Source organism: Mugil cephalus, chromosome 3, assembly GCF_022458985.1.
Source record: "Mugil cephalus isolate CIBA_MC_2020 chromosome 3, CIBA_Mcephalus_1.1, whole genome shotgun sequence".
Classification (NCBI taxonomy): domain Eukaryota; kingdom Metazoa; phylum Chordata; class Actinopteri; order Mugiliformes; family Mugilidae; genus Mugil; species Mugil cephalus.
Window position 1 is genome coordinate 17,752,162 of NC_061772.1, and position 13,228 is coordinate 17,765,389.

Below are 13,228 nucleotides of genomic sequence, written 5' to 3' on the forward strand. Positions count from 1 at the left end.
GGTCTTTAACACCACTTTGTGTCCCTCTAACTTTAGTTTAGACTGCTTCTATTACTTCAGTTCAGGTTTTTAGTTGATTTAGTGTGAGAGGTGTTTAATGGACACGTGTTGCTTGCAGAAAAGACAGAGGATGACATGGAGAGGGAGGCCCAGCTGCTCGAGTGGCGTCTGACTCTGACAGAGGAGAGAAATGCCGTCATGGTGCCCTCTGCTGGCAGCGGCATCCCCGGAGCACCCGCTGAATGGTACGACACGTATGCAGGGCGGTGCACGCCTTTCAGATTAGTTACGTGTTTTCTTGAGATTGTAAAGTAAACCACTTTGAAGCACAAAGCTACAGTCAAACACATACAGATGTGTTGTGTGTTTTATTGCCAGGGTTCCTCTGCCAGGCATGGAGACGCACATTCCTGTCCTCTTCCTGAACCTCAAACGTACGCAAGTTCTTTTTATTTTTTTTTTATTCTTACTCGTGTAGTTTTATCTACTCCCAAGTTTATTTCTATTATTTTGTTGATTCTCTAGCTGACGACCTCAGCTCTCCGGACCAGTTTGAGGTTCCAGAGGCCGGAGGTTGGGATGCCACCTTGAGTGGAGAGGATGAGGACGACTTCTTTGACCTGCAGATCGTGAAACACTATGACGGAGAGGTGAGGACGAGCCTCAGTTCTTAGGCACTTTTCTGAGCCCACTGACACTGACTTTTTCATTGGCTAGACTAGTGGTGTTGATGTGTTTCATTTGTACTCAGAATTTAAAATTTCTTAACTGAGAAGTAACTGAGAAACCATACAATAGTGTAGCATCCGACTGGACGTTACAAGGATTGAGCTGAAATAGTTACTGTCGGCCGTAACTACGCCACAACATCCACAAACTTATCTGAGAGCCCTCCAGAACATAACTTAAGAAGTCATTTAAGGTATGATTTCATCAAAAAATACAGCATAAATTAATTATTACCTGACACTAAATGAGAACCACAACATCAGGTTTCAGTGCCTGGATTCCAGTTGTTATTTCTAATACAGCGATCAATTTACTTCTGCTTTCTTTTTTTTCTTTTTTTATTCATTTTATAGTTATTTCAGCCAATGATTCAAATTGATGCTACTAATCTCTATGTTCAGCTGTCACCATTTGCCACTCAGTGGCCGTAACCACGGAGACGTCTGCTTGCTGTGATGTCACGTGCATACCCACTATTAGAAGTTCTTGTAATATTCCATTTATCAGCTCTTCTGATTAGTTTTTGTTGCACTAAATTGGTCGTACAGACGGTATTTATCCACATATATATTCAATTGCTATTATTGTGTAATTTAGATTTTCATGTGGTGCATGGGAACTGCAAGCCCATGTCACGCTCAGCTAACAATAGCTAAAAACAATAGCCTGTGATGAATAGTGTGTTTTTTTCTACATTTAAATGAAACAATTAAAAATTTCTACCTTGTGTGGATTTCATCACTGTAAATAATTTTTGTAAAAAAACTCAAGAGTTGGTTCAAGTTATTTGTACCATTTACAATTTGTGTAACTTAAATGGCCTAAATTTAGTTTAACGTCTTGGCAATAATGTCAGTTAACATGAAGACATCAGAAATTTCTCCAAAAATGTAAATATTGAACACAACGAGTCATCATTCCTAGTGTCGTCCGAGGTAAACGGAACTCACTTAAACTGTGCTTGTTGCCTCATAGGTGAAAGCGGAGGCATCGTGGGACTCCACTGTCCACGAGTGTCCTCAGCTCAGTCGCGGGGGAGCGTGGCCGGAGCATCGAGTCTATCTGACGGTCCGAGTGGTGGTTCAGCTCAGCCACCCCGCTGACATGCAGCTGGTGTTGAGAAAGAGAATCTGCGTCAATGTTAACCCGGGCCGCCAGGGTTTCGCCCATAACTTTCTCAGAAGGATGTCAACCCGCAGCACGATACCGGGCTGTGGACTCACCTTTGAGGTGGTCTCAAATATTCCTGGGGTAAGTTTACACCACAAAAGAAAAAGTGTCATTTAGAGATTTTGAGGTGAATTATTTAACATCAACCTTTTTAATGCTGTGATCATCAGGACGCTCCCGGTTCAGAGGACAGGGAGATGTTGGCCCGTCTGGCCGCTAGTCAGTCGTCTGAGGATGAGGCCGCTATCGAGAAATACCTCCGCAGTGTCCTGAGCCTGGAGAACATCTTGACTCTGGATAGACTCAGACAGGTAGATCTGTAGGCAGATACATAAATAGTTAGAGAGTAATTTCTTTTTACTTTATCCTTCTTGAATTTTTAATTCTCTAATCTGTGTGTTTTAGGAGGTGGCAGTGAAGGAGCAGCTGACTGGCAGAGGAAAGAGTAACAGACGGAGTATAAGCTCTCCTTCTGTCCACAGGGTAAAACATGATTACAGGCCGAAGACATGATACCAGAACATGATGCCATATGATATTGCAGTAAGATACAATTATTCTTGTTATACTTACTGACTGTCCCGTCCTTTAGCTTTCTGGAAGTAGACAAGACCTGTCCACGACCTGTCTGGATGATAAGGTAATATGCACTTTTTTGCAGTTAGAACTAGGGCTGGGCGGTATACCGGTTCATGATATTAATTTTTAATATACTCTAGCACCGTTAGACACTGTTTCAGACTGGACCACTTTCAATGTAGCGCTTAAAAACATGGCGCGACATGTAGGTGTAGTGAAGATAGAAATGTCTGAAAAATGAAGCGGCAGAACAAGAAGACTAGTGCGAAAAAAAAACAAAACAACCGTGTCGGTTGTTTTTTTGCTTTTTTTTTATGGTGACCAGACCTCTGATTTCTGGGGACAGTCTCTGTTTTGAATGACCTGTCCTCTGGCTAAAGATGTCCCTGAAAAATGTCCCCAGTTGTAGCTTTTTATGAATGATAAAAAAAAAAAAATGTTGCGCACAGACTACAATTATTACGGTAGCAGGTTGCATTGCTGTTGGCGTTAGACGTAGCAGTTTAAATATGAATAAATAAGTTTAAACTACTTTGTGTGTAACTGTGGAAATGAAGGATTAAACGTCATGTAAAAACTAAGGTGTGTGTAAACTCATGTCCCGCCATCTTTCCCTTCGTCTGATTCTTAGGGGCGATGGGAGAGTCAGCAGGATATCTTCATGCCATCTCAGTTCCAACGCACTCTCCCCCGTCCGGCCTCGTCCCCTTCCACCTACTCCACCTCCCCCTCTTCATCCCCGAGTCCCTTCGCCATGAGTCCCCCACAGAACCAGGAACCAGAACAAGGTAAGCCTCCTCCTGTCACACTCCATATATCTCTCTCCTATAAATGCCATTTTTACTCGACATACCGTATACTCCAGCAGTTCTCCGCTATTTTACTCTCTGAGCCATCCATCTCTTCTCCTCTTCTTATTCCTCTGGGTTTTATTCAGTTTGAAACCCTCTCCCTCTCTCGAAAACACTATATTTTACCACACTATGTCATGTTTCATTGGAAAGGTCGATTTCCACTCTTCTCCAGCAGAAGCGTCCTGCAACATCTTACCTTTCCTGCTCCTTTTCCAGCCATTTTTGCTTCGTTTAATGCAGTGTTATCATCTTTCTCCTATCCTCATGATCAAAGCTTTGTGATGTCTGGTGTGATCAATCTGAATATTTGACTGTCTGCTAGTTAATTCATAGTGACTTCTTTTCCATGTCACACAGATTACATGTTACTGTGACGTCTTTTAGATTAATTCTGCTTTAAAAATGAGCAGGATTAATCATTTTTGCCAAATGTGTGTGTCACGGTCCACTGTGTTTATAAATCATATTTAGCGTAATGGCTAATTCAACCATTTGTGTGTTGGTGTGTTTTGCGGGCAGCTTCTTCTGTCAGCCTATCACTGTGTTTGGGGTATTTGCCATTTTCTGGACTCGCTTTCAACTTTCTCTTACTCTTTCACACCTGTCCTGCCTCCCGGACCTTCCTTGCTTCTATCCCCTCTTCCACCTCCTCCTTCTCTTCCTCCTCCTCTCTCGCCACGCCTCCCCATCCTCCCCCTCCTCCCCCTCCCCAGGTCGTTCAGGACTTGCTGCCTCTTATCTTTCAGTTAAGGCGCTGGTTCCTCAGATGCCGAAACTGCTCAAGTCTCTGTTTCCAGCTCGGGATGAAAAGAAGGAGCTGAGACCTTCGCCGCACAACCAGCAGGTCAGCGCAGATGAAGGAGATCATTCAGCTCTAATGTCTTCCTCATTCAGATCATGTTTCAGTCAGAATGTAACACAGGGCTTAAAGTGTGTTGATGCGGGATATTGTCCGGTTCTAATTGAGTTCACCTTCCAATGGAATGAGAGTAAGGCAGCTTTCCATCTCCAAACTAACATCACTAGCCAATCAGAATTTGGATGGGGATTGGGTTGGCTGAGATCCAGCTTAAGTTGATGCTGCATTCAAGACAACTTGGGAAAAAATGAGCTCTGTTCTTGTCAACTGCTTCCAAAATATAAATAAATAGCTGCTGCACGTATTTTAATGTTCAGCAAACGGTGACAATATACCAAACTTATTTTTTCTCCTCTGAGTTAACCTGTAAGGTGAACGCTACGATATCAGAAGTCTGAGATTTCCGAGTTGGATTATAGAATTTCCGAGTTTTTGTGAAGGCATCATCCAAGCATGCATTTTTTTCATTGAAGTTAAAAGATGGAGTACATTTATGAAGCTAAGGGAATGAGTCCTAACTGCAAACAAAGGGCTTAAAAACAGTAAAAATAATAACTAAATTAAATGTAAGCATGTAATTGTTTGCAGTTAGAATATGATCTACAGTTGTTCTTCTATGAATTCAAACTAAATTAAACGGTTAAATTGCTAATCGAAAAACCGATGCTCGATCGAACCGAACCGAACCTGAATAACGTGCTGTATTTCATTGTCGTGATCCTATTTGTGACTCCGCAGCATGTGCCACGCATCATGACATCATCAGGCGGGGACGACAACAAAGCCAAGCCTGAGACGGTGAGATTGTGACCTGTCCTCTTTGCCCTGACATGCTAACCTCAGTTTTTATTGCTTCTGTTGGAAGATTTTTTTTTGATTGTAATTAAGTTAAGGTTAATTAAGTTATTTCTGCTTGATAGCTGCTTCAGTATTACAGGAGTCATATTTAGCACTGAAGTTCCATAATGGTCCTAAATACGTCCATATTAGAGATAATATAGACTGATTGCAAGGTTACTTGCATATAACCTCTTGAGTCATAATAAGGAAAATATAAAGCCCTCTCCTTTTTCACCTGATCAGAACAATCAAAGGGGTTTCTTTCAGAGTTTTATTATAAAAAGTTATTTCAAACTCTAACTATAGGAGCTCTGTTCTTATTGTCCAGTATTGAGAGGACGAACATTACAAAGGTTGTGTTCTTATAGGTTGTGTAGTCTAAGATTTTTAAATTAATTTTCACGTTGGCACAAAAACAACGAGATCACAGACTCCTTTTGGGCCAAAATAGTGAAATATACTTGGGGAAGCTGATTACTATTGTTAATTATTGTTTTGTTGTTTTGCCTTGTCTGCATGCTCTCGTCTGTCCCTCCGTTCCTGTGGCAACCGCTGGTTTCTTGTAGACCTCTATGGCGCGGCCCCCCTCCAAAGACAGACGGGCAGAGTTCCCAGAGGTCCCTCCTCTTCCTGTGCATGACCCGCATGACACCACCCCTCTCAGCCCCCTCAGCCAGTCGTCGAGCGGCTACTTCTCCACTAGCGTTTCAACAGTTACCCTGTCCGACGTTCTCCAACCCTCCTCCTCGTCCTCCTCCCTCCTGGCTGCCGAGACCACGTTGCCCACAAACCCCCAGCAGCAGGGCGCTGACAGGAACGATGTTGTGACCTCTCCTTCTCAGTGTGTCGCCAAGGTGGCCGCCGTCGCTCCGGCCGCCTCCCGCGGCTCGGCCAATCACAACAACGCGGAACTCTCCTCTGAGCAGAGGCTGGGGAGCTCGGGGAGAGGAGGCGAAGGCTTTGAGAGGCTGGAGATCTTGGTGGACGACGAGGAGCGCAGTCACGACGGCGCGCTGCCCGAATGGCTGACTGAAGGGGCGTATGTTACAGTGGGAAGCAATAAGGCGGGGACGGTGCGTTACGTGGGAGTGACGCAGTTCGCCGAGGGAGTGTGGGTGGGGGTGGAGCTGGACACTCCTGTAGGTAGGTATACGATAACCCATTCATTAATATACTGGTATTGCTCTGTGAAAGGGGTTGACCGTTACAATTGTCCTCACGCAGGTAAGAACGACGGCTCAGTCGGAGGTCAGCGGTATTTCCACTGTAAACCGGGCTACGGGGTTCTGGTCCGCCCAGACCGGCTGTCCTGCCGCGACCGCGCCAGTCGTCGGACAGGAGACTCCGTCCCGCCCGCTCACGTCCCCGTCCTGCGAGGAGAAGCTATTGTTGCACGGCGGGGGGAAAACCGCAAGTCCTGGAGCAGCTGAGACAGGAAAACTAGGAGCTGGATGTGAGAGATGAACTCCCCACAGTCCTCCTCCTCCTCCTCCTCCTCCTCCTCTCCTCCTCCTCCTCTTCCTCTCTTCCTCCTCTCCCAGCTATGCAACAGGCTCACGCATCCGAACGGACCTACTGCCTAACCACACGTAGTCGGAAGCTACACTCACCGCGAGCGTTCACAGGAAATGGATGGAAGCAGACTGAACGCAGTGGAGAAACTTTTCCAGAAAGAATTTAAGTAAGTTGATGTGAGACTATGCAGAGCATGTTAGAAGTCCGTGGAAGGAGTGCTCATGTGGGAAGGTGATACTAAGCAGGTAGCAGTCAGTGGGAAGACTGCTGGAAGCGAACGGAAGCCGACTTGGGATCATATTTGGACCTGGGCGCGAGGATTAGACGGTGCAGTGCTGGATGGATGGTTTGACCCGGAGGAGCTTTTTGAGACGTCATACAGGGATGCAAACGGCTCGTGATTTAATTGAGGAGGGGCACATTTCATTAACATCGGCCGTCGTAGCCACTAAAAATATAGACAAACCTGAATGAGGCAATAGATTACGCTAAAAAACACTAAAAAAGTGAAATAACAAAAACCTCACCACTGTGAATGCAGGATTCTGCTGCATTTTCACGCGTTTGCATCCCTGCATACGACGCCTCCGCCCCGGTCGGACCCGAGACTCGACGTCCCAGAATTCCCTGCTACAGCTGCCACTCTCCTGTGCTCTGCAAGTCCGGTTTGCAGACTTAAACCTGGACTCACTGTTTGAGACACGTCTCTCCCTCCCGGACTCCTTTTTCTTTTGAAGACGGATCCTCCCAGAATGTGCCTTCGCTATGGCTTTGGTTTGCATTTGTTTTTTTGTTTTTGTTTTTTCTGTGTAATTTAATTTCTCTCAGCTGTGTTCGTGTTGAAGAGAATGCCTTGTGCTAAGTGTGAGGTGATCTCAGGGACTGCAGAGAGGGAGTGTCGCGGGGAGGGCGTCGGTGACGTGGTGGGGGCGTGCGTGTCTGTCTGTGTGCGTTTGTAAATGTTGTACAGTGTCGTGCACAAGTAAGTTCGTGTCGTCGTGTTTCGTGCCGGTGTTAAAAGTTTAGACGCGCAGGACGGGAAGAGTCGGACGAAGCCACTATGGGAGCGAGCTGCTCGTACCGAGAGGCTTTAAAAGTCGATTTTGCACTGGAGATGTCAGAGAAGAAGCTTCTGCATGTGAACGGGACGTGTCTGTGGTGACGACGCAGCGAGTGTGGTTCAGAATGAGCTCTGACGAAGGTGTCGCTTAATGTCGTGGTGGAGACGGGGCGTGAGTACGTGTCGAGGAAAAGGAAGCGACTGGATGTTTCAAGCTTGAGAAGAAGAGAATTAATTTGCCTCTATGCATTTTATCTTTTTAACCTGGTTTAAAAAAAATTTTAAATACTGACGCAACTGGGAGAGTGAGCTACTATTAGTTTTAGAAGCAGTTCAGACTGAACATTCCTGCAAAATACGAGATGACGTGGGAGATGTTTCTTTTTTTTTCTAACTTATTTTTTTTCTTTTATATCAAACATTCCACGTGCACTGTAACATTTTATCGTGACCTTGCGCGTTCACTTATGGAAAGGAATTCTCAGCACACAGCAGCATTTTCGGTTACGACCCGCGTGCGTCCGTGAGGGATTCAGGTGGCGCCCACATGTGCTCGCTGTGGTTAAAGGGCCGCTTGGCTTCGATGTTTTCCACATGGAGTTCGGCCTGCGACGCCCTTTTGTAGCCTCTGACTCCTGGAGGATGTCACCGGGGGTTACTGCTGTACAGATCTGTAACAAATGCCACGGTGGTGTCCGTCACGTGAGGAGAAACGCGCAAAAGTTGCATTGTGGGAGATGCGGGAGAGTTTGTAGCGTCTCGGCCGGTTTGGCTTGTTGTAATCGCAACACTAAGGCCTCGTTCAGACTTTCCAATAACATCCAACCTGGGGAATTCAATCTCAAGTGTCCAGCTTAAAGTGCAGGTATGAACACACCTGGGAGGCATTGAGGTCTCATTTGAGGGATCTGATCTCTGATTGGAGGTGGTCTGAGACACACTGGACCTCATTCCTTTGGTGGAATAGCTCCTGGGTCACATTAGCGGCCACCTACTCAGAGTTTTCCCTCATTCATTCAGAAAAATAACCCAAATGATCTCTTAAATAACATAAGAGAGATAAATAAATTAACAAAACACACACAACTAGTTGAGTTGTAGAGGTAGGAAGTTATCAATTAGAGGCTGCAGATGTTATAATATTCTGCTACATTTAAAAATGATGCGCTTGTTTTGTCCAGGTTGGATGTTAACGCGACGTCTGAACGAGGTTCATGTCTCTGGAGAATCCTGACTTTACGATGAACGTTTCACATCCCGATCACAGCCGCCCTGAATATATTGTCATGTTGACATGCGCTGAAACAGCTTTTTACCGGATGTAACGACGTTCGGTTTATTCACGTGGAACTGAACGGAGAATCTCTCATGATGATGATGATGATGATGATGATGATGTAATGAAGCCTGTATATTCACTGTACACTACCGTCTCTATGGATACGTGACGCCTTCCACTCATCGTATCGCGCGTCTCTTCAGTTTGAGGGCGTTAAATCTACTATTTATATTAAAATGCTTGTACACATGCCTTTATCGCGTGGGAAATCGTTAAAGCCTTTTTTTTCTCTTTAATTTTAAATAATGTTGCACAAATTATTTTATGAAAATTGCTGCTATTAGCATTGTAAATTTACCTGTAAATGGATCCGTTGATTTATCTAACGCGCTCTATCTCTTCTCTCTTTTTTTTTTTTTTTTTTGATGCCCAAGCAGACGAACTAAAGTTGGCACTTTTGTTTCCGTGGTCAATATTTTTTTTTTTTTTTTTTTTAAATGAAGCAGTTAAATTCCTACAAATGAGGCACTTTGTCACGTGGGCCTTGAAGGAGAGAGGGTCGTCTTATTTTCTGGGTTGTTTTCTGTAGAGAAACGAGTAAACTATAATGTTGCAAATGGAAATACGAGACCGGGCAGCAATATATTATCGTAGTCTAGTTTATTATCAGCGTATTTATTTTCTGGCCCCCGAACCCTGGAGCCCTCTGATTGGCTGTTGTAGGTCGGCAGGCTGTGAAATGATCTGTAAGCTGGGCTCTGGTCCCGGTTATAGTTTGGTCATATTTTTAAAAAAAATAAATGAAAATAAAATAATATTGTGGTTCATAACAGTTACGTTGGTAATGAAGGAAGGGAGAACAGTTCTTATGTGTGTTTGTGTCTGTGCTTGTGTGTATGTTTGGGAGGATGTGTGTGTGTTGGGGGGAGGGGGGCGTCTTTACTAAGATGGGAAACGATCACATGTTGTGGCCGTCGTGGACTTTCCCATCCTGGTCTCGGCTCTGACCCGGTTCAAGTGGTTTTGAGATCACTTCAGGCTTCTGGATGCTCCTTTATGTTATTGTGCCTCAGAAACCATGTGACCATGTATCTTCCACACACTGTTTTTCATATCAGTGCTTTGACTCATTTGCACAAAAGTCTCCAGGGGGGAACTGGAGAGTTCATTTCTGGAACACTTGTATATGTAAAAAAAAAAACAAAATACAAAAAAAAAACAAAAAAAACACACAAGTAAAATACGAACCTTTTTTTTTATGATTCAGTGTCCTTAGGTTACACGTTCCTCTCATTTCAGTTCAAGTCTTTGATGTTTTGAAGCAATATTCTCCATTTACGTTCCTTCATTCGCTGCTTCAAAGTAGAAAATAACACAAACTGGTTAAAAAAAGGAACAAGCCAGGTGTTGGATGAGGCGACAAAAACACAACAACGCACACCCTCCTACTCCACACGGGATGAGTGCATCAGGTCGAGCTAAGACGTGATCTGTGGCATTTTCTATGACGAACTTTACAAAGGAGGTGGAGTAGCAGCAGCAGCAGTTTTAATTTAATGTCCGCCTCCATCCTCCGTCGCCATGGAGACGGTGGCTCAACTGACAGTGTTATTTACCGAAACTCGAAAAGTCGTGATCCGTTTGTGTTTAAGCGATTTGGATATGAGCATATTGTACTGATCTTCTGCGTGAGTCTTTTTTTTTGTTGTTGTTGTCTTAAGTGCTTTTATTTCGCTCAGAGTGGATCCCATATGTCATAAGTGTGGGACGACTGGTCTGGAGCAACCCCTGCCTTAACGTGGCCTTCAACCTGGAACCTTTTTTTTTTTTTTTTAAGCAGCTCTCTACCTAAACAGGCTGAATTAAGCAGGAAGCATACGCAGCTGATTTTGGTCTAGTATTTAAATCTAAAAATGGTCAGTTGGGAGTCATGTGGCTGCAGGGGGAGCTGTCAGGTTTATTATTATTATTATTATTACTGCCTGATCCAGCAGAAGGAGGGCTGTGTCGCCCCCTAGTGGAGCGCTCGGACCAGGAAAAAAAAAAAATCCTCCGGTCTTCCTCCTCTGGGAATTTTATATGCAACCAGGAAAAAAAAATACCACTGCCTCACAGCCACCTGGGATAAAGCCACATCTTCTAATCAGCTGTTTTTTCGGTAGTGAGCCTTGGAACTACCTCTGTCCCAGCTCTCGGCCATCCGGACGGCTCTGCCACCCCCTGCTCCCCCCTTCCTGAGGCCTTTCTCTGAGCTGACAGCATCAGTTCTCAACTACAAGAATAAACGCCACAAGCAAGCAATACACGGCCTTGTTGCAGGTGCTCCCCCCTCCCTTACACACAAACGCGCAGTTGTTTATTTCAGACTCCTCGGCCGCCGTATTTAATGATGATGGCGAGGACGAGGTGCTTGCTACGTCAGGGAGTAAACTCCTGCTAAAGACAACAGCTCCTCCAGGAAAACAAAACAAAAAACAAAAAAAACTTTTAAATAGTCCTCACTGTGTGTTTTTTCACCCCTCCCACCCCCCTCCAGGTCGACAGTGTTACTACATCACCCTGACTAATCATTATCAATCACACCGCCACTGTTGACTCCGCTTGCCTCGACGTTTGTGTACGCGCCATCGGAGCGGTCGTGCTGTGTTATGTGTACATATGCGTGCATATTAAGACTCCATAAAAAGGAAAAGAAAAAAAAAATCTGAGCACAAGTTTGGGTTTTTGATTAATTTAATTGTTTTATGTAATTCTATGCTGCAATCCAAAGAATAAACGTGTATTATAATACGTTGATCATTTTCTTTTTTTTTTTTAAAGAACCGCCCACTAACTACGGGACATAGATGTGTCTGCGTGTGATCCCATAAACTAAAGAAAAATAAATGGCAAAATATATCCAAAAGGGACAACAGGATGTTTAAAGTATAAAGTTCTTTTTAACCATGTGTATTTGCTATTAAAAATGATTTATGTAGGAATCTGTTTGTTCTGGAGAGCTGCAGGGAGCCTGTGCTTTCAGTAAACCGGACCCAGAGATCCTCAGTGTATTCAGTATCTTTTATGGATTTATTGCAGGAAGAGAGATGCTAAGAGACAATAAGACGTACTTATATAGGTTAATCTAAACCAGAGGAAGGGCAAGGTTCAACAGCACCATGTAAGGAGTTGCTTTTCGCTAGGTAGTTACTAGCTATCCCAACTGATAAGGCATGTGCACGGTAACCATCACACAACTCCAGGAATATCTCTGTAGGTTCACACACGGATAAACTCAACTATAAGAGAATGCAAAGCATATATAGGGCTATGTAGATTATTGGTTAATGTCCGTTACAAAAAGATAACCGGATAATGGGAACAAAAGATCATGTCCACTCACTGGAATGAAAACCCTTGAAAGGCTTCTGGGTTGACCTACTGCATGTTCTCATTAGTGTTTAACCTGGTGGCCCCATCCATGGGTTCCAGCTTGGATTTTCTATATGAAGACATCCCAGAATTAAAAGGACTTTCAGAGACAAATAATAAAAATAAATATATGAAACAATTCTAAATGTGATACTTGTCTGAAGGTGTCCTGTTTTATAATTGTGCCAATGTTATTTTAATTATCTGATTATAGTTTTTCTAACCTCCTGAGATCTGAGCTCTTATTTGTTACATTTGTTTATTTGGTACATTCATTTCTCCAAGATATTTGGGATTAGTTCAACCTAAAAAGCATAAAAACCACGTATCACCTTTGAACAGGAAGTATTTTTTTTGTTGTTGTTTAAAAAAAAAATCAATGTCATCAATGTGCAAAAAAATATAAAACTATATATTTCAATACCTGAACATGGCTGTGCAAAAACAGGATTGCAATCAATAAAGTCCCGATGTCCTCAAACGAGTACTTGCTAATTAGTGACATTGTAGCTCATTACTATTGATAGAATGTGTTAAATCTTCATGTCATATTAAACTAGAGAAGTCAATAAGCACAAATAAACATGTTACAACCATATAATTTGATGAGGTTTTGTATCTTGTTCACTTACAAATCCTCTGAAAAAGCCGCTGTCATGTTCTCACACAGAGTAGTGTACTGACCTTTTGCTACCACTAGATGGCAAACTAAAACGTCCACTTATGAGGACAACGGGTCTAAATGAAACAGAATAAGAAGCTGCCACAAACCTAAAACCTGAGGTCCCCATATGAGGACGCAGGGTCTCAGGAGGTTAAAGTCACCAAAGCAGAGCACATGGAGGCGATGAATATCTGTTCAATTTACGACAGGAAATGACCTCTGGTTTGGAGCTACACTCTGTAGTTGTAATAACTTTCACCAAGACTAA

The 13,228-nt window shown here is 43.6% G+C and overlaps 1 protein-coding gene across 3 annotated transcripts in view; it reads left to right on the top strand.

Annotated features, from left to right (window-relative positions):
* Positions 1–11,681, top strand: part of kif13ba (kinesin family member 13Ba) — a 42,294-nt gene extending 30,613 nt beyond the window's left edge. For 2 of the 3 annotated variants that reach the window (XM_047580328.1, XM_047580327.1), the window contains 12 exons: positions 119–245; positions 379–434; positions 526–650; positions 1,705–1,980; positions 2,070–2,210; positions 2,305–2,382; positions 2,492–2,539; positions 3,110–3,266; positions 4,046–4,176; positions 4,930–4,989; positions 5,598–6,174; positions 6,256–11,681. In XM_047580328.1, the coding sequence (XP_047436284.1) occupies positions 119–245; positions 379–434; positions 526–650; positions 1,705–1,980; positions 2,070–2,210; positions 2,305–2,382; positions 2,492–2,539; positions 3,110–3,266; positions 4,046–4,176; positions 4,930–4,989; positions 5,598–6,174; positions 6,256–6,461 (1,982 nt within the window). In that variant the 3' untranslated portion in view covers positions 6,462–11,681. The remainder of the gene's footprint in view (positions 1–118; positions 246–378; positions 435–525; positions 651–1,704; positions 1,981–2,069; positions 2,211–2,304; positions 2,383–2,491; positions 2,540–3,109; positions 3,267–4,045; positions 4,177–4,929; positions 4,990–5,597; positions 6,175–6,255) is intronic. The other variant, XM_047580329.1, reaches the window with a different exon arrangement.
* The last annotated feature ends 1,547 nt before the right edge of the window (positions 11,682–13,228 follow it).